Source organism: Balaenoptera acutorostrata, chromosome 11 (genome assembly GCF_949987535.1).
Source record: "Balaenoptera acutorostrata chromosome 11, mBalAcu1.1, whole genome shotgun sequence".
Classification (NCBI taxonomy): domain Eukaryota; kingdom Metazoa; phylum Chordata; class Mammalia; order Artiodactyla; family Balaenopteridae; genus Balaenoptera; species Balaenoptera acutorostrata.
This window is the reverse complement of record NC_080074.1, coordinates 16,791,245-16,811,799: the sequence shown is the minus strand read 5'-3', so window position 1 is coordinate 16,811,799 and position 20,555 is coordinate 16,791,245. Positions and strand designations below refer to the sequence as shown.

The 20,555-nt window shown below is 47.4% G+C and overlaps 1 protein-coding gene across 1 annotated transcript in view; it reads right to left on the bottom strand.

Moving 5' to 3' along the window:
- Positions 1–585: 585 nt before the first annotated feature.
- NUAK1 (NUAK family kinase 1) overlaps positions 586–20,555 on the bottom strand; it is a 69,454-nt gene continuing 49,484 nt past the window's right edge. The window contains exons 5-7 of the mRNA XM_007166093.2: positions 9,917–10,036; positions 7,994–8,126; positions 586–5,180 (exon numbers count right to left, since the gene is read on the bottom strand). Coding sequence (XP_007166155.2) covers positions 4,027–5,180; positions 7,994–8,126; positions 9,917–10,036 — 1,407 coding nt within the window. The 3' untranslated portion in view covers positions 586–4,026. The remainder of the gene's footprint in view (positions 5,181–7,993; positions 8,127–9,916; positions 10,037–20,555) is intronic.

Here is a 20,555-nt window from a genome sequence, read left to right as displayed (position 1 = left end):
AGGGTCTGTTTGCACAAAAAACAATGGCAAATGGGACAAAGGACGGCATTTTATTATAGGCAGAGCAGTGGCCTTCCCCATTAGGAAATATGGCCCAATGATTTGGACTCAGAGCAACCACATGATGGCTTTGTCTGCCCTTGGGATAGAGGGAGGCCGAGGCAGGGGGCAGGCAGAGGAAACTGACATGTGGGGAGCGAGCGTGGCTGAGGGTTAACCTTTGATGCCATCTCTAGTCCAGATCGTGGGAAAAGTGTCAACTTTTTGGAAACCAGAACTGAGAAAATGTAAATTTGGAAGCTATGGGGTAAGCCAAGGTGGGTCATAAAACCAGGGAGGAGAAAGTGAGGCTACAGAAGGAGAAGAATGAAACTGGCATGCAAGGAGGAGCAGAAAAGAGGGCCTGGGTCCTACTTTTCCAGTTTCTGGTTGCACCTGCACGGCCAGCTACATTTTCTCTTCTGAGAGCTTCAAAGAAATTCCCTTTTTGTGCTTAAGCTAACAGGTGGGTTTCTGTTACTTATACCCATTCTGTCATTCTCTTAACTAAGAGAAAAACAACCAAATAAAGAAGCAAGGTCCCAGTTCAGTTCAGTTCATGGCAATTTATTTAATTTAAAAATAAAAACAGAAACAAAAACAAAAACAAAAAACAAATCAGTTTCCAATGAAAATACAAACACTTTGGGTGGTTATCCAGCTTTTTTTTTTTTCCCCCTGTAGGCTGTCCTGGGCTCAAACCAATCAAATGAATGAAAACCAATTTTGACTGGAGCCATAAAGCATGTTGCACCGATTAAATTACACCAATATATTATTATAATACCTTTGAAATGCCTTTCAGACCAATAAATAAAAAAAGACAAATTCAAATAAAAAAGTCAACTTTTTATTACCAAAAAAAAAAAATAGAAATTAAATAAAAGTCACAACACGGATTTAAAAAAATGTGCAGTCAAGTTTCTCTCTTTTTTTTTTTTTCTTCTAGGAATGATACCATGCCAGTAAATCCCTACAGAACATTTCCAGTTTGGCAATAAGCAGTCAGTCAGTCATTCACATTTGTACTCAGGACAGCAGGCGTGGCCAGCACTCACCAGAGTCCCACCCTGAAAGATGCTCCTTGTCATCTGCAGAAGCAACACCTTATAACAGGGCTGGAAATTCAGAGAGTACTTGGCATTTTCATTTTGCCTGGCGTCTTGAAGCACTTCCTGAAAACTGATCATGCCTTGAAATTTACCTGTAAAAAGAAGTATAATTCTACTTCTTTGGCAGATGTGTAAACTAAGACACTGAAAGGCCCACAGAGGCAAGGAAAGGACCAGGAGAGCTGACCTTGAATCTCCTGCTTGGTCCACCAGGTCATCAAAGTGTCTCTCACTTGTAATTCCATGGAAATGAATCAAGCATAATTTCCTTGGCTTGGGATTGGCTGGAAGGGATGATAGGACTTAATCAGGAAGCAAGGGAGCTGCTTTGAGGGCTTGTCCCTCTATTCCAAGTTTTTCCTTAAAAGGACAGAGTCAACATCACGTCTAGAATCAGAGGATGTTAGCAGAATGTCAGAACTAGGCAAGGCCTGAGAGACCAGCTAATCTACCCCTCCAGCCCTCACTGAAGGGAAAACTCAGCCCCGGAAATGCTGCAGGTGCCTGAGGCCACCAGCACACCAGGATTCAACTCAGGGTCTCTTCCTCTGAGTGGAGGACTGTCTTTACCACAATCCACTGTCTGGTTCTATTGACAAAAGAGAACATACATGTGTTTTGGGGGTGCGGGTAGAATGACTTTCTTTCATAGTGTCATTTTTACTTGAAGATTGTAAGGATGGAAAACACCAAACAGACACAATCACTTGGGCAAAAGGGAAATACACCAACCAGTAGGTAGGTGTTACATGTAAGTCATACTGACAGCTACCAACCAGGCTGGTTGCCACGCATGAGGGACCAGCAGCGTGGCAGTGCAGGCTGTCCAGAAAAGGTTGCGTAAAATGAGACAAGGAGGGAGCTTTAGAGATCGCAGAATGCCCTCCGCACACCCACACGCCCCATACACAGTTTGCTAGCTACAGAATTTTTTTCCCTTTGAACCTATCTTGGAGTTCAGGAAGGAGGTGGAATTGAAGGAAAGGAAACCCGAAAAGCTTCTCATATCACACTACTCAGCTCAACCCGAAGGGATGCACAAGCCAAAACCCCAGAGCTGGTGACAAGGAGAGAAAAGGAGCCATCTCCTTAGGGAAAAGGGCAGTTTCGTTCTAATCAATGTTCTTAGTACCTGAAGGTGAATTCCTTCTCATCTCCCCATGAACTATTATCTGTTGGTTTCCCCCAAAATACCCCCAAGACTAGTTCTCCTTAAAAGTCTAGGTGGCTTTCAGAAGTCAGCCATCCTGAAACAAGAGTTTCAATTAGCTGGGGCCAGTAGAATCTGAAGTTGTCCCAAACTCCCAAATAAGACCATTAATTCCAAACTCGGTATCTGAAGATGCCCCACTGTGGGCGTGACATCTGATCACCTGTAATCCGGGTGTCTAGAAGTTACACTATGTTAGCTATGTTACTTTTCAAGCTAAGAGTCCTGTCACACCTCTTTTCTGCCTCCTCCAGAACCATCTGGAGGACTTCCAGGGAAGTGTTCCCTCTCCTGTCTGCTTCCTCCCAACACCCTCTGCTCTTTAAGCACCTTATTCATCTGAGTGGCTGGAACGTTCCCCCTAAAGCCTAGGAGTTCTAGGCAGGTAGGACACAGAATACCTAGATTCGTAGGGGGAAACACCTTCTGCCTGACTTACCTTTCCTCATCCAAATATCCCACCTACACACTAACTCCCTAGAAGCAAACTCACCTACCTTTGAGGATTCTACACTTAGTGGATGGGGAAACCGTTTGCTATGAGTAAACAAGGTAAATGGTTGAGCGAGTTACTCCTTTGGGGACTATGGACGGTATTACATCCAAGTCAAAACATTCACGCAGGTCAGAACCCACAAGGCAGCATTCCAGTTAATATTGAGACGTTAAAGAAATTGACAAGTTGTCCCCTCGCTGGTGTGGATCAACTTCCACTCATCTGCAAAAGACCACAGAGGGTTCCGAGCTCTGTGATACACCATAGTTTTGACCTCTGACACCACCTCTTTTTCCCTGTCTACCCTTGGAGGTTGTGCTGAAGAGCCAGGCAGACACCAGGAAAGAAGAGGCAGACAACAAAAAGCCAAAAAATCACCATGGGCTGACTCTAAGTCCACAGCAGTGTTCAGAGCACTCTCTCTCTGACCAAGGCCCTGTCTTCCATTCAAGGTAGAGTAGCAAATTAACAAATGCCACACCAGTGGCATGAAAGAGATAACGTAGGTCCCACGGGATCTACACTAGCACTCCCAGGGCTTAGCCAGGTCAAGGATGGCAGCTACACAGCATGAGTGCTACTGCACCCCTTCCCATCCCCATGGCAGCCATTACTACTCAATCACAGCACTCCTTCCCACTGTCTGGGCTACTCAAACCAGTACACCCAGCAGCCCTTATCCATCGATTACCGATTCAAGCTCAGTTGAAATCTACGTGCCCACCCCCTGCAGTCAGACCAAGCCTGCTAATGTGAGGAGAGAAGGAGCGAGCTCTGAGTTCACTCAGAGCACATGGCCCCAGTCTGTCCTGCCCTCCTCCAGAAGCACGTGGACGACTTCTAGGGAAACGTTTCCTCTCCCATATGCTCCCTCCCCACCCCCTAAGTGCTGGCCAACACCACCTCCCCTGGACTCTAGGAGGTGCCGCGAAGCAAATGCCAATGAGGATCCCACTTCTGACTGGCAGTTGGCAGGACTGGCCAAGAGCCCACTTCTCCCTCGTAGGCACTGGCTCACGGCTGCAAATTTGGCCAAAGCAAGACAGCACCAATCCTTTCTCAGTCTGTTGTCATGGCCAGCAAAGAGGTAACCAGCTCTGTCCGTAGCCCAGTCACCGCTCCCACTCCCCCCTCGTACCCACCCCGACCCACCCCTGCACCCTGGGGAGCTAGTTGAGTTTGTTACAGATCTCCAGCGCTTTCTTGTAGACCTGAGTCACATCGTCCATGTCCGTGAGGAGGGAGAAGCTGCTGTCTCCCAGCCGGTTCCGGTACCGCTTCAGGTACTGGGGCCGGGGCCGGTTCTGGAGCCCCTCGAAGTCCTGGATCTGGAGGAAGTTTTCGGCAGAGACGCAGCTGCGGATGCGCTGGCGGGCAGGGCGATTCTCCTGCAAGTCGAGCAAGTCGAAGGAGTCGCTGGACAGGACGCTGTCGTCGCTGATGACGCTGGAAGGCCGGCTGTAGCTCCGGGAGAGGCCCTCGGCAGGGATGCCGGGCTCCAGCAAGGATTCCAGTGTGGGCATTTCGGGGCTGGCCAGGGCCGGGTCCATGGTGCCCTCTGAGTACTTGCTGCTGTGTTTCAAGATGCCCTTCCTGTGGCAGGAGAGGCTGTGGGACGTCACCCTGGCCGGATCCGGGGGGCTCGGGGAGGGGATGCCGCCACCCAGCCCATCGTTACCGTCCAGCAGCTCCGAAGACTCGCTGCGTTCCGGGGACGAGTAGTAACCCGATTCTCTCTGCTGGGTCTTTTTCAAGATGCCTTTCTTGGGCATCGTGGCCGACTGTTTGGGGCTGAGTTTAGCTGGCACCTCCGCCTCGGGGGCGCTCGGCAGGGGCACAGCAGTCCGGCACAAGTCCTGCTCCAGCTTGAACGCGGGGGGTAAGGCAGGGCTGACGACGCCTTCGATGAAGCCGGTGCTGTGAGAGCGATGCTCGCTGTTGCTCCGCTTCTTCAGGATCCCTTTGGGCCGCTTGGAGCTCAGCTTGGATGGGCTCTCAGGCACCGAGTCCTGGCCGGACTGAGCAAAGTCGTTCTCTTTCTTGGACTTCTTCAGCGACCGCTGCCGCTCCAGCATGACCTCGGGGGCCCCGGGTTTGGCCAAGCCCTTCATTTTGGCTTCAGCCTCAGCCTGCAGCCCTGTGGAACGGTGGTGCCAGTCGATAATGCGGGCCAAGAGCGGGGACTCGGCGCTGTGAAGGCCATCGCAGTCGCAGACGCTGCTCTTGTAGCCCCAGTTCACCCACCAGTGGTTGGCAATGTCCTCGACGGTGGCCCGGCGGTCGGGGTTCACCATCAGCATCCACCGAATGAGGCCTCGGGCATCTATGGGAGAAGAAGCAGAAGGGACAATACATTTTACGGGAGTTGTGGGCTTTCCGAAGCTGACGCTCCGGGGGCGCAAAGGAGACGCACTCATTTGAGGAAAAATCCAAGCGGAGCCCTGCTGCAGCCACGCTGTGGAGCAGGAAGCCGTAGTCTTCCACACTGTACATCAGGAAGCGTCATCAAGACTCAGAGCCACAGGCCAGTGGGCTATCACAGCCTGGCATGTTTCTCCACGCTACTGACGGAACGTCAAACTGCTGACTTTCCATCAACTCAGATCTTTATAAAATGGGGAAGGCCAGGTAACCAGGAAAGAATCCAGACCCGACCCCAAGCAGGGCCCCACCATTCCTTTGGTGGATATCGTTTTACTAAATGGGAAAACAGGTATAGATTACCATGGCTTTTAGTCCTCCAAAGTTAGGTTTATATAAACACACAGCGTTCAGGTCACCAGGAAAATGTGTCAGCACAAAAAGGAAATTTAGGGCTGAGACGGCAAGGAAAAGGTTTCTCATCAGAGAGGGAGAGACAGAGAAGGATGGAGAGGTGTTCATACCTGGCACGCCTGGGCATTGAGAGGGGGGGCCGTCCCCAAGGCTGGCCTGACCCGGGCCTTGGCCAGGCTCTGAATCCCACACTCAGTGCTCCCTCTCTGACATAAGCCATAGCCTACCAAGCTGCCAGATCAGAGAGCTGATCTCTATCTGCTATCCGCTTACCGCCTGTCTGAAAAACTCCATTTGTCAATTTCTGCTGCCAAAGAATTAGGGGAAAGCCCCAAAGGGATGTTGAGGAGGCCACAGGAACCAACAGACTCTCACAGCTTATAAATTGCCTTTTAAGATCAAACTGTGCTCCCCAAATGGGGGTTGAATTATATGCTGGGAAGGCGCCACCTCCCCTCAGCTACTTATGTAGCTAATGAGTAGCTGGCCGGGACCTGGCAATAGAGCCAAGGGTGAGCCGCACCCCTGAAAAGTAACAGGATGTTCATTCATTCGGTCAATAAATATTTTCTGAACCCCTGTAGTGTACCAGAAACTGTGCTGACACAAGTTAGCTGGTCAGGCAAAGAGGCTGCCATAGAGTTCACCCTGAATTTTCTAAAAACAAACAAACAAACAAACAAAAAACACGGGTTAGCTTATTGAAAAAATGTATAGATATAGATATCTGCATATCTATACCTATTTATACATATAAAATAGTCAATGCTCATTATTCACAGATTCTGTATTTGTAAATTCGCCTACTCATTAAAATGTATTTGTAACCCCCAAATCAATACTCAAGGTGCTTTCCACAAAGTGGCAAAAAATGTGAATTGCCCCCCCCCCCAATGCACATGTGTGTTCCCAGCTGAAGCAGAACCAGGTGACAAGGCACTGCCTTCTTGTTTCTGCTCTCATGCTGTAAGCAAGTGTGCTTTTCACAGTCCGTTTAGTTCATGCTTTTCACATGTTTGCACTTTTTATTGGTGATTTCACTGTTTAAAATGGCCCCCAAGCGTGGTGCTGAAGTGCTATCTGGGGATTCTAAGGGCAAGAAGGCAGTGATGTACCTTACGGAGAAAACATATGAGTCAGATCAGCCTCATTCAGGCATGAGTTAAAGTGCTGTTGGCCGTAAGTTCGATGTTCATCAATCAACAATATATTTTAAATGAGGCGTCTTTAAACAGAAATATATATAAAACAAGGATATGGATTGATCAGTTGACAAAAACGTTGTGAACAGAGGCTCCCAGGAGTCGAGCCCTGTATTTCCCTATGAGTAGTGCTTCATTATTCACAAACTCAGTGCTCATAGCAACGTTATAGGACACAACTGCGGCAAATAATGAGAATCAACTGTGTGTGTGTATATATACACATGTAGGATGCGCGTACTGCAATATACGAAGTGTCTGTTAACCACATTCCAAATACGGCCACCTGTACACACCCCTTCTGTACCCACACAATGTTCTCCCATCAAGAGATGGAGCTTATGGCCTTGGTCGCTTTGACCAATAGAACGTGGCAGAAGTGACATCATCTGGCTTCCAAGCAGACGTTAAGAAGGCCTGGCAGTTGTTTCTTCCTCCATCTTCGAGCCCTGAGCTGCTATGTAAGAAGTCCACGCTCTTTCCTAGAGAGAGAGGCCTGGGGAGGCAGCTCATGGGGAGAGAGCCCACATGGAGGGGCCCCGAGGTGTCCCCACAATTGGCCCCAACTCCAGCTACCGTCTGATTGCAACTGTAGGAGAAACCCCAAGGCAGGCCAGAAAAGCTCTAACCAATCCAGGGAATCAAGAGATAACGGCTAATAGATGTTGTTTACACTGCTGAGTTTGTTTGGGTGTGGGAGCGGGATGGGATAGACTTGTTCTGTGGCAACAGGTCATGAAACAGCACCCATGGGCCATACCCCCCGGCCAGGGCAAGGTGTGCAAAAGAGCAGCTGCCACCCTTAGAGTCTACTGAGGGGGTTTTATGTCTACGTGGACCGTAAGGGACTTCACCTAATACCTTTTCCAAAATGTGAATTTACAGTGGAGAAACCGAATCTAAACAGGGTAAGGGCCTTGCCCAAGTTCACACAGCAAGCAAACAGGACTCCTAGCCTGCAGAGTAGAACAACTGTTCTGGAAATATCACAGTGGGAAGGTTTGGGGAAAGCGGCCTAATAAGCCAGCTCTGCCAGAAGGCAAAGATCTGGGGAGAAGAAAGAGGAAAAGCAGGAGTCTCCTTACAGACACTGACACAAAAGCAGAAAGTGTGAGCTGGCCTCGCCCGGCTTAACCGCTGACCCTCCGTGGGCACACACCTGAGGGCTGCGTGGGCTCCCGGTACTCTCCGCTGCTGATCTGCCGAATGAGGTTTTTGTGATCGAAACCATCGAAGGGCATCGTTCCATAAACGAGAGTGTAAAGCAGCACGCCCAGGGCCCAGCTGTCCACCTGGAGCGGAGAGACAGGACATATAGGAGCTGGGAAGCGGATTCCCTTCCAAACCATTAGCATCACAGACCATGAGCAGCCACCCTCAACGACCCCAGGAATGGAATTTAGCACCTGGCAGACAGGTTCCCACCACAGCCTGACACCTGATATGCAGTGCACCTGGGGCCTGTTTCAGAGCCTGACCTTTTCGTTGCAAACTGAGACCAACGGTCCCAACCCACAGAAGAACTTTCTTGAATAGATGATACTCTTTGATCCTCACTATAATTTTGTGAAACAGGTAGGGCCCCGGATTATTTTCAGCCCTATTTGGCAGATGAGAATACTGAGGCCCAAGGAAGTTAAATGGTTTCTCCAGAGGCCCCTCCCCATCCCAGTGATAGAGGTAAGACTGGAACATGGGGTTCTTGACTCCTAATGCAGGAATCCTGCACCTTCTCCAAATGGCTCAGGGGTTGCAAACTCAAATGCTTACAAGAGCCAGGCAGACAACAAACATGAACAAAGAAAGAGAGACAGTGGGGTACCACGTGGAGTGTTGGTTTGAAGACAAACCGCAGAGGGCATTCACCCATCTTACACAGGCAGCCTCCTCTGGCTAGTTGCTGTCACATAGTAATATAGGCCCAGCACTGCTAGATCCTTTGGTTTTTCAAGAGAAGTCAGAAAACAGACTTTTATGTGAAATCTCCCATTTATTAAATGTTTGTTCAATTTTTTTTAGAAAGATGGCCAAATAAAGCACTCTTGCTGGCAAGATCACAGGCTGCCAGCTTGTAAGCTCGGAAACAGATCATCGAGGATCAAAGCAGCATTCATTATCTGTGATAAATTTACAGTGTCAAGTTTCTGCAATGTTGTAAATTGGATCTTAGGCTCCTCCCTTACATTCTTGTTTCGGAAAGACTTTCTCCTCACTGCAAGTGATGGAGGTTCTTGGCATCCATCTCTTTACCCTCTAGCCCTGCCCCAAACACTCTCAAACAGATAAATATTTGGAAGGAAACATTTCAACCCACTGAATGGCTGCTACTTAAAGGATCCTGAGTGGATGAATCTCTCTATAAATAGAACTATCTCTTTAAAAATGAATAATCAGTCACAATTCTCCCATTCTCAAAATGACATTTTCACATACCTGTGTCTTACAGTGGCCCTGAAAGCTTTAGGCACACAGAGAAATGTATTTCTCATGAATCAGAAGATGCAATTAAAATGTATTTCCTTGATCAGAAATACATGCTGTCAAAAATACACGCAAAAAGATTCACTGCAGAGTGAGGCTGTTTGCTTTCTGTTTTGCTTGTTTTATTATAATAGGGAAAAACTGAAAACAATCTGTCTAACGCTAGGGAAGGGATTAAATAAATTACAGTATATTCATACAATAAAACATTATGTAATCGTTAAAAACCATGTTTTTAGTAATAACAAATTCAGAAAAGTCACAATTTTAAGTTAGTAATAAAAGGCGAGATATACACATATATAGTGACCTCAATTATTTGAAATACAAGATCTACACTGGAAAGAAAAGCCTAAGAAGAAGTCACATAAATATATTAAGTGGTTATCTCTTGTGGGGAGATTGCAGGCAACTTTATTTTCTCTATTAGGCTGTTCTGGATTTTTCTCCCAGGTGTGTATATTATGGCTTTTATAATCATATAAGGAAACGGTTTTTTGTTTGCTTGCTTTTATGTTTGTTTGTTTGTTTTAAGTATTCCTAGGTTCAGTTCTTTTCTCCCCTCCAGCCCCCCACCATACACACCAGGCAAGCTGCTCACCTCTGGCCCTCGGTAAGGCCTCCCGTTGACAATTTCGGGAGAGGCATAGAGCGGGCTCCCACAGAACGTTTGCAAGAACTTGTCCTTCTGGTACAGGTTGGAAAGCCCAAAGTCGGCAATCTACAAAGAGGAGCAAGACCCAGGGAGCCTGTTAGCATTACAGTCAGCGTCTGCATTGGCTCAGCTCACACCACACGGACCAAAGCAGCTGAGGCGCCCCTGCGTGGCTCTGCCAGCTGGGTCACCCTTTTCTCTGCAGCCCTGAGCCTTCATGAAAGGACCAGTGGGCACAACTGGGCCAGTGATCCCCGACTGCAGTCCCTGGCACCCACTGCATGCTCTGTTACTGAAAATCACTCCTTGCAAGGACTCTATTTCCACGTCAGTGTAGACTTGTCCTGAGAAATACCCACAGAATCACATGCTCGATGTTTCTGATGAACACTGAAGTGTGTAACTATTAATCTGAGACCCGTCCGTCTGTGGCCTACCTAAAATCTCACTGCCTTCATCCACAGTGGTGTACGTACCTACCTGTTCACTGGACATCACCACCTTTTATAGACCTACGCACCAATCAGAACTGTATTTTGCCCACCTTGGGACCCTAGATGAAATGGACCCACAGCACCGGGTTCTGAGTCATCACATTGCAGCCCAAACTCTGCCACTAGCCATCTGTGTGACATGGAGCAGGTCCCTTAGCTACTCTGAGCCTCAGTTTACCACCAGAAAATGGAAACCCATGATCCCTATCCTCTTCTGGATCACAGGATTATTGTGAGAATGATTTTTAAAAAAAGAATTAATCGGGCTTCCCTGGTGGCGCAGTGGTTAAGAATTTGCCTGCCAATGCAGGGGACATGGGTTTGAACCCTGGTCTGGGAAGATCCCACATGCCACAGAGCAACTAAGCCTGTGAGCCACAACTACTGAGCTTGCGTGTCTGGAGCCTGTGCTCCGCAACGGGAGAGGCCGCGACAGTGAGAGGCCCGTGCACCGCGATGAAGAGTGGCCCCTACTCTCCACAACTGGAGAAAGCTCTCGCACAGAAACGAAGACCCAACACGGCCAAAAATAAATAAATTAATTAATTAAAAAAAAAAAAAAAAGAATTAATCAAGGTGAACGAAAAAGTGCCTTGAATCTTTGTCTGCAAGTTCCAGGCAAATGTTTTCCCTAACCTTGCTTCTCTTGTATCGCACACCCCTTGGAATCACTCTCTTCTCCTTTGGTTTCTTGAAGTGTTTTGCTATCCTTTATGGCAGCGCTCTTCTGTGTGTGTGTGTGCACCTATTCATATATACATATAATGTACATATGTTACACGTATATATGTATTATCACATATATATGTATAATGTATATATTATACATGTACATATCATCACATATATCACATACATTCATATAATATACATTACATATGTACTTACATATGTATGTACATATGTATATACAAATATATATATTATATGTATATAAATTCACCTTGCCTACTAGGCTGAGTCCCCCGAGGCAGGTGGCAGGTTCCACATCTGCCCCTCATCTCTGTAACATCCACTGCGCTTAGCACCTGCCCTCACCCAAGAAACACCTGTCACCAGAATAGGCATTATATTTTGAAAAGCACAAGACAATTAGTAGATAATACAAAGTAATAATAGTAAACTTAGTTACCACTTACAGAACAACCTCCAATTATCAGGCATGGTTCTAAGCACCTTACACTCTCTAATCTAATCCTATCTAAAATCCCATTTACACAACCATGTGAATGTATTTCATGCCACTGACATGGTACATTTAAAAGTGGTTAAAATGGTAAATTTTATGTTATGGATATTCTATCATAATTTTTTTTAAACCCACTTAACAGATGAGAAAACTGAGGTTTAGGGAAATTAGGTTATTCGTCTCAGGAGAGCTACCTAGCAAGCAACAATGTAAACCGAGTGTCTCTAAAGGTTCAAACCACTGCCCAGCACTGCCCCTGGGTAATCTGCAAATCTCACCCAGTCTAAGCCAGCCTTCCACGCTGAGCCTCTGCAGACTTCTGCCCTGCCCCAAACTGATTTCCACTTGAAGCTTATAAATAGGATGAGTGATTCACACACAGCCCAGCTGAGGCTCTGTCTTGAATGCAGCGCCCAGAAGAAGGCTACTTTGTAAAAGTCACCCCTGAATGAACGGAATGGCACCGAAAGCAGCTGGCGCACAACCGCCCTCAGAAAACGCATTCTCGGGGCTCAGCTTGCACTTAATTGCCCTGAATTCCGCTTTCTTATCAAGGCCCCCTGACTGGCTTGCAGGAAGTTGGTTGGAAGCTTTATGAAGTGTGCCCTGTCAATCAGGACAGGAAGGGACCAGCTGCAGCCCTGGAACATCCCAGGAAGTCGGCTAAGGCAGGAACCGACACAGCACTGTGAACGTCGGCGGCATCCGGGGCACTGCGTGAGCTTCCAAACACAGGCACACACACACACACACGTGAGAGGCAGCCGCCACTACCACGTGCAAATCCCCACACACACACCAGGAGTGCTCCAAGTCTGGGCATCCTTGCTTTCTTTGTAGCCCTTCTGAGAAGTGTGTTTATGTTACGGCCCACTCCCATCCTCACAGACTGATGTTTATCAGCCTCTCCCAGTTAAACTGTCATTGTTGCTGACATAAGATTAATAGAAATCTAGATTAGTCCATGTTCTTGGCACTTCAGTGGAAAAGAAATATTAACACACACACACACACACACACACACACACACACACACACACGCACACAGTTCTCCATCCTTGAGCCACTTAAACTTGGGCTGCAGCTCTAAGATTCCACGCCGTATGGAGCTTATATCACTTATGAGACGGGAAATGGCCACTGGTTATAAAACTTCTCAAAGCCTCAATTTCCCATCTGTAAAATGGAGGTAGGAATAGTATCCACCCCCACAGTGTCATAGTGAAAATTAAATGACATAAAGTATGTGCCAATTACTATTTTAAGCATTTTACAAAGTTGGAGCTCAAATACGTGTCCCACCTGTAAATCCACCTGGGTAGCTTTATTAGCTTCATGATACTCAAAACAATACTGGTTTTCCATTGGAGGTAATTATGTAAGGTTTCTTTTTCAAATACACATGATTTCTTAAGTGAATTGCACTAAATAAAAGTATTAAAGTGAAATAGCACAGAAGATACTAGGAAAAGGCAAAATCCATGAAGAGAACAAAAGAAAAGACATTTGGGAAATTTGGGAAATAATGATTTTAAACATAATAAAACAAAAAGGAATCCCAGAAATGGTTCCAACCTGGAAGAGTCGTAAGCGGTGAACTAATCCTGTCCCTCGCTCTGTAAGTGAAGCAACTGAAGGCTAGAGGACTTAAGAAGCTCCGCTGAAGGTCACAGACAGAACAGCTACGTGAACACTGGGTTCTGTACGATTCTCTGTTAACAGAACATCAGTCGTGTATCGAGGGTGACTCCACCAAGGAGGCGTCCAGCTTTGCTTTCAAAGTTGTGTGTTGCCGATACACTGGTAACCTTTGGAGAAAGGTAACCACCCTGCTGGTGATGGACTGTTGCCCTGCCCCATTCAGAACCACCCTCTGTCCTCACACTGGGCTATTCAGTTCAGTCTAGACTCTGAAAAGGATATCAACACTCATGTCCTTAATTTCTGGAGTTTCTGTTGTTTTCAAGCCTTTCTAGAGGTGTGCCCTGCTGGATGAAAATCAGAGTTATACAAAGTGGGAAGTGATTATTCACATTTCAAAAGAATTAACCTCACTACAACATGGATGAACTTTGAAGACATTATGCTAAGTGAAACAAACCAGACACAAACAGATAAATATTATATAATTCCACTTATGTGAGGTACTTAGTGGAGTCAAGTTCATCAAGACAGAAGAAGGTAGAAGGGCGGTTGCCAGGGGCTGGGGGAGGGGGGAACGGGGAGTTAGTGGTGAATGGGCACAGAGTTTCTGGTTGGGAAGATGCAAAAGTTCTGGAGATGGATGGTGGTGATAGTTGCACAACAGTGTGAATGTACTTAATGCCACTGGACCGAAAACCTAAAAATGGTAAGCTTTACGTTACATATATTTTACCACCATTTTTTTAAAAGAGGATTAACCTCGGATCACTGTGAATAATCCCTGCGAGCTCACCCAGTGAAAAAGGAAGGGTGAGAGAGTGGCATGGACATATATACACTACCAAATGTAAAATAGATAGCTAGTGGGAAGCAGCCGCATAGCACAGGGAGATCAGCTCAGTGCTTTGTGACCACCTAGAGGGGTGGGATAGGGAGGGTGGGAGGGAGGGAGATGCAAGAGGGAAGAGATATGGGAACATATGTATATGTATAACTGATTCACTTTGTTATAAAGCAGAAACTAACACACCATTGTAAAGCAGTTATACTCCAATAAAGATGTTTAAAAAATAAAAAAATAAGAAAAACTAGGTCCCATAATGACCTATATGGGAAAAGAATCTAAAAAAGAGTTGATATATGTATATGTATAACTGAGTCACTTTGCTGTATAGCAGAAACTAACACAACATTGTAAATCAACTAACTCCAATAAAAATTAATTTAAAAAAAAAAGAAAGAAAAAGGAAGGATCAGCTTGCTGATGATTAACCACTGGGAAAGGATGCTGATGTTGATGATAATAAAAGCAACGGTCTGACAGTCATTTGCAGTGTCTGAGAGGAAGTGCACTGGACAGATCAGAGGTTGTGGAGCCAGAAGCACCTGGGGCTAACCTTGGACTTGGCACTGCTAGATCATGGGTGGGAACTGCCACCAATTTCCTCATCGGCAAAATGGGAATAATAATAGAACCCACCTCTAACGCTGTTCTGAGGATTGAAGACATGCACGTAAAGCCCCTGGAAGAGTCCTGGTACTGGCTGACTCTATAAACTACAGCCGTTAGGAGAATGCTGGTGGTTTGGTCTACTTAACAATTGTTTGCTCAGAGCCAGTGCCCACCAAGGAGCCAAGAGACATGACTATCATTCATTTCCGAAACAAGCATGTCCAACATGAGAGGCTGCACTGTGTGACAGGAGAAGGAAGGGATGCTGGGTTTGAGTTCAAATCCGGGCCTCGCCTTCTACCAGCTGGGCCAGCAGCATCGGCACCAGCTGGGAGCCCCACCCCAGACCTACTGAGTCAGCGTCTGCATTGTCACACGGTCCCCAGGGGATTCGCTGCACGTCAGTCACTCTGAACCTGTGTTCCTTCAACTGTAAAATGGCGGGTGGGGGGGGGTGGTGATGATTATAATGTAACCTACCTCACAGGGTGGATACGAAATCAAATGAATTGATAGACGGAAAGTGCCTTAAACCACGCCTTACACATAGTAGGCCTTCGGTCAATGTTAGCAATCACTGCTTTCACCTGAGTCTCAGTTTCCTCTGCTGGAAAAGGGACTTGCGGGGGCTTCCCTGGTGGCGCAGTGGTTGAGAGTCTGCCTGCTAATGCGGGGGACACGGATTCGAGCCCTGGTCTGGGAGGATCCCGCATGCTGTGGAGCAACTAGGCCCATGAACCACAACTGCTGAGCCTGCGCGTCTGGAGCCTGTGCTCCGCAACAAGAGAGGCCGCGATGGTGAGAGGCCTGCACACCGCGATGAAGAGTGGCCTCCACTTGTCGCAGCTGGAGAAAGCCCTAGCACAGAAACGAAGACCCAACATAGCAATCAATCAATCAATCAATCAATCAATAAGTCTTTAAAAAAAAAAAAAAAGGGAATTGCAATAGCCTCGACCACACGGTGTTGTGAAAAGCAAAATCAGATTAAATGAGATAATAATAATAACAGCAGCATTGCTACATGCCAGTCGCTGTTCTGTGAGCGCTGCGCATATTAAATCCTCACACCAACCCAATGAGCAAGGTTCCACTGTTATCTCCATTTTGCAGATGAGGAAGCTGAGGCCCAGGGCAGGAAAGCGGCCGGCCTGAGATGTGGGTGAAGAGATGCACTGGCTGTAAAGCTCCACGTAAAGGGGAGTTATTGCTCTTGGGTGGCTGAGGAGGAAACGGGCTTTCTGTGTCACTCTCCAGAAAGACACACTCCATAGCTCTGTCGGGCCCTGGAGTTCATTGCTGTGGCTTTCCCGTGACAGCCTCGCTTGGGTTGTCAGGAAGTGAAGGTACGGAGTGAAATGGTGAGCAAAAGTGAGTGGGGTCAGCTTGCATCGTCAGATCTAAGGTCACACCTCCTCTTGAGAGAGGTGGGAAATAACGGACCCCAAGCCATCTGGGGAAGCTCTTCACTAAGGTACCTCCAAGAAGCAGCCTCTCAGGGGATGTGAACATGCAACCACCCAGCCCATTCGACCCTGGCAGCCCCGCATGGCTACTCTGGCCACGGTGACTCAGGCAACCTGGCCGTGGCCACCATCAGCACTTGGAGAGTCTCCCCCAGGTGCAGCTGTCTGCAGGCTGCCTATATATCCAAGGTAAGGCCAGCTGAAGCAAGAATGAAAAAAGTGGCCTCCCCTTGTGAGTGTGAGGATGCCGTGTTGGATTCAGGGCAAATTTGGGTGGGTGTAATAGAGAATTTATCAGGTGCCTGGTCTTTGGAGTCAAATAACCTTAGGTTTGTAGCCAACCCCATTGCTTATTAGCTGCAGGAGCTTCCTCATCTGTAAAATGGGGGTAATTAGACCCACCCCAGTGGAGACATTCTGAGAACCAAATGAAATAAGGCATGTGGAAGGTCTGCCACAGGGTTCTGGCTTCTAGCAGGGGCTCCAAAAAGGTTACTTTCCTTGTCTAGCCTCCATGCCCTGCCCTGCTCCTGTGCTTGCTGCTCCTTCCCCTTGGAAGGCCATCATCACATTCCTTACTATCAAACTCCTAGCCATCCTTCAAAACCCAGTTCAATTGCCACTGCCTCGGCAAAGGCCTTCTGATCTGCCCATAGTGCAGACCCACCACTTCCTCCTCAGCACTTCCACGACAGATTACAAAGGGACTATGAGGTACACAGCAGAGCCACCTGGGCCTAAGAGGTGAGGATCAGGGAAGGCTTCCTGGAAGAAGAGGCCTTCAAGCTGAGACTCTGAGGAGGGGTGGGCAAAGAGCAGTAGGAAGAGCATTCCAGGCAGAGGCAACTGTGTGTGCAAAGGCCACAAAGTCTGGTGGATTTGAGGAGTTGTGTACTAGGCAAGGGACCTTCTCCGACTGCCCCCCATCCCCCACCCCCTAGATAAAATAACACCTGTCATTCCCCATCCTCATCCTGCATGGATTTTCATCACCACCAGAGAATTACACTACATATTTTTTTATTGCTTGTGTCCCCAAATGGAATTCTAAGTCCATTAGGACAGGTACCTTAACTTCCTCATTCACCTCTGTATCCTTCTCATGGCTCATTATTACTGCTGGTTTAACAACAGCTGGATTCTGAGCTCCAAGAAGACAAGGACTTGGCCATCTGGTTCACTATTAAATTCCCAGCATCCAGCACCACGCCAGGTATACCGTAGGAACTTAGTAAATATTTGTGGTCAAATAAATAGTGCTCATGGGAGGTATTCAATTTGCTGAATGGATAAGCGCAGGAATGGAAGAGTGAATGCAGGCATTCATGGATATGTATGTATACACACACATACACATAAGTGGACAAATGAACAAACAAATGAATGGATTCATTAATGCATGAATGCAGCATCCTCACATTCATATAATCAAAGCCCAGAAGCCTGTACCCTGAGCTGCCCTTCTTGGTCTTGTTAAGCCTCGGGGTTTCCATCTTGACTTAGCCCTGGCCATTCAAAGCTGCTCTTCTTATCCACAGCAGCAGGCATTTCCATTGTCATCAGGGGCAAGGGGCCATTTCCCCTATGTCCCTCTGCTCTGAGCCCTGGGAGCTCACCAAATTCCCAGCCCTCTTTGTGGAGGTCTGCTGACCCTGGTGCCTGGCCCTCTTCTTATTGTCAGGCACTTTTACAGGAGCTGTCTATGGGAATTGTCAGCATTCCATTCTCCCAGAGAGTGGGATGTGAATCTGGCCCGTTTTTTATTAATTGCAAATTAATGCTGTGCTGGGTGTCTATTTTGGTAGACATGCTTCTCCGCAAAGTACGGAATGCAACCCAAAGAAGCACATTGCTCTCATTCTTTCTGCCGACCGACTGTGTGAATATTTTTAGAAGCCACACCCTCGCGCAGTGGCCAGAAAAATAATTCCCAGCGCCAGATGTGCTCTTTGCAAATCAACATCAGGCAGGGCAGGGGAGAGGAACAAGAGCCATGGCTCACACCAAAACTGCAGCGACAAGTTTCAACCAGGAGCATTTTTATAGGCTTTCTGGGCAAAAGCCCTCCACCCTCGAAATACGTAACATGGACCCACATTTTGAGAAGCACCTCACTGCTCATGCTCTGCTGGTTGGTAACAGACCTTCAGGGTCAGTGGTCCCCCGGTGCAGACACTGATGACATGGACTCTCTTGGACATGGAGGCCAGCTTGTGGCCATGTGTCTGCCTGCCTTTGCTACGAGTGCCCTTTCTAAATATGTTTCCAGCAAAATGCTGAGTCAGGAAGAGCCGAGCATATGCAGCCGGAAGACAGACCAACAGCAGCTGAAACACATTTTCAAAAACCCTGGAAGTGGGTGTGAGATGATATAAAGAGAATCTGCCTGGAAGTCAAACATGTGAGTTCTAATCCTGGCTGTCATCCCTTCACTCCAAAATCGAACAGCTTAGAGTACCGACTTACCGCGTGTGACAAGCATTGTGCCGCATTCCAAGGAAACAAAGACACAATGACGTACTGATTCATTGTGTACGACCTTGGGCAGGCACATAACTTAGACTTTCTGGGCCATAATCATTAAAACAAGGGGTTGGAAAATGACCCTCAAGGTTCTTTCAAGCTCTCGGATTCTCAGATCCTCATAGGATTCCTTGAACAAGCAGAAGGAAGGAACAGCGTCAGAGAAAGGGAAGGTTTGGGTGGATGGGTGTGTGTGTGTGTGTTTTTACCTTGGTAAACACCAGGAGTAGACATTCTTAAGGATTAAGAATCCTAAGGAAAAAGGACCAAAACCTTACTTTTTATAATGTTCTATGTACCTGTTATTTCCCTACCTAATGGTTAGGGACCCTGGGATGAAGGACTTGGTCCTGGGAGCTGGGAGGCCCCACATGACTGCCCTTTTGCTTTATGCAAATGAGCCGTTCTCCCAGGCTCCTGCCCATTGTTCCTGGCACAATTGCTTTCAGAATGGTGACCATTCTTCTCCTCCATCGGAGAATTCTATGACTCTGTAGGAAGCTATGTGCCTTATCACTTCTGGGACTACATCATGGGACCATGAGGTCAAGCTGTACCACAGAACCCGATCCCCAAGCGAGAGGCTCACATTCCAGGCCTTGTAAAGACCACATTTCGTTTTGAGAGTTCGGGGGCAGGTGGCAGGAAGAATCTGCAGAGAAAGTTACCAGGGTGGATGATACAAACTCTTAGAATGTGTCCCTCAGACCAGAACCTAATTCTCCAGCCGTGGCCTGACCACCGTGCCCCGGCACCTTCAGAGAGCTCACTTCCTGTTCAATTCCCTCCCCAACGGCCAGCCTTGTCAGCTGGGGCCGTGGATATTAATAGGTAAGTGCTAAGTGCTTCGACCACATATTGTCTAAAATCCTCACGTTTGTCACTGACTGTCCAGGACTGGGCACAGGGCCTGACACATAGTAACGACTCAGCAAATACTCATTTAAAAATGAACAGCTAAACAACAAGCCCCAAAGAACGGGGCTGGCACCCGTACTAGACAGATAAGGAAACTGAGGCTTAGATATGTGAATCATTAATCTGAAACACTGCCATTAGTAAGGGGCAGGGTTGCACTTCAAACCCAGGCCATGCAACTCCAAAGCCACTGCTCTTAACCTTGACTCACTGCACAGTGCTCAGATAAAGCTAAAGGCAGAGCATCTTGTTCAGTCCTCAAAACAAGCCCATGGGCATTACCCTCTCCCCATTTTATGGCTGAGGAAACAGGGTTAAGTGGCTCACCCAATGTCAAACAGCTAGTAAACCACACAGGATGGAATTTTCTAACTCTGCAGCCACTGCTCCTTCTGGAATAATCCAACCACTTTGCCAGAAACAGAGAGACCCTGAGATTTCACTTCCTGTTCCTAAAAAGACTAATTTGACCGACTGTTTCCTCCTTACTCTGTGGGCTACAGAGAAATATGTGATCACGGTCAACCACTCACAAAAAACAAGAGGTCACCCGGATGTGGCTTCCAGGGGCCTCTCAAAGGACAATGGTGACTAATGGTTGCCACCATGATCTGCAACCAGTATCCAAACACCAAAGCAACTCCATCCGTCCCAGCAAGGAAACAGTCTCCCTGTGATGCACTCCCTCAACTGAGAGCAACAACAACAAAAAAAGGGGATGATGCAAGGTCACTCCCATGCTTGGTCCAGGGGCCAGGGATGAGGCACTAACGTCACCAGCGGCCAATGAGAGGGACCCCTGGTGCTGGGAGTACTAAGGCCATTTCATAATGAAACCCATGCGGCAAGCTCCAGTTTATTTTGAAACCGTATTTGCTTACTTTGCAGCCATGATCAA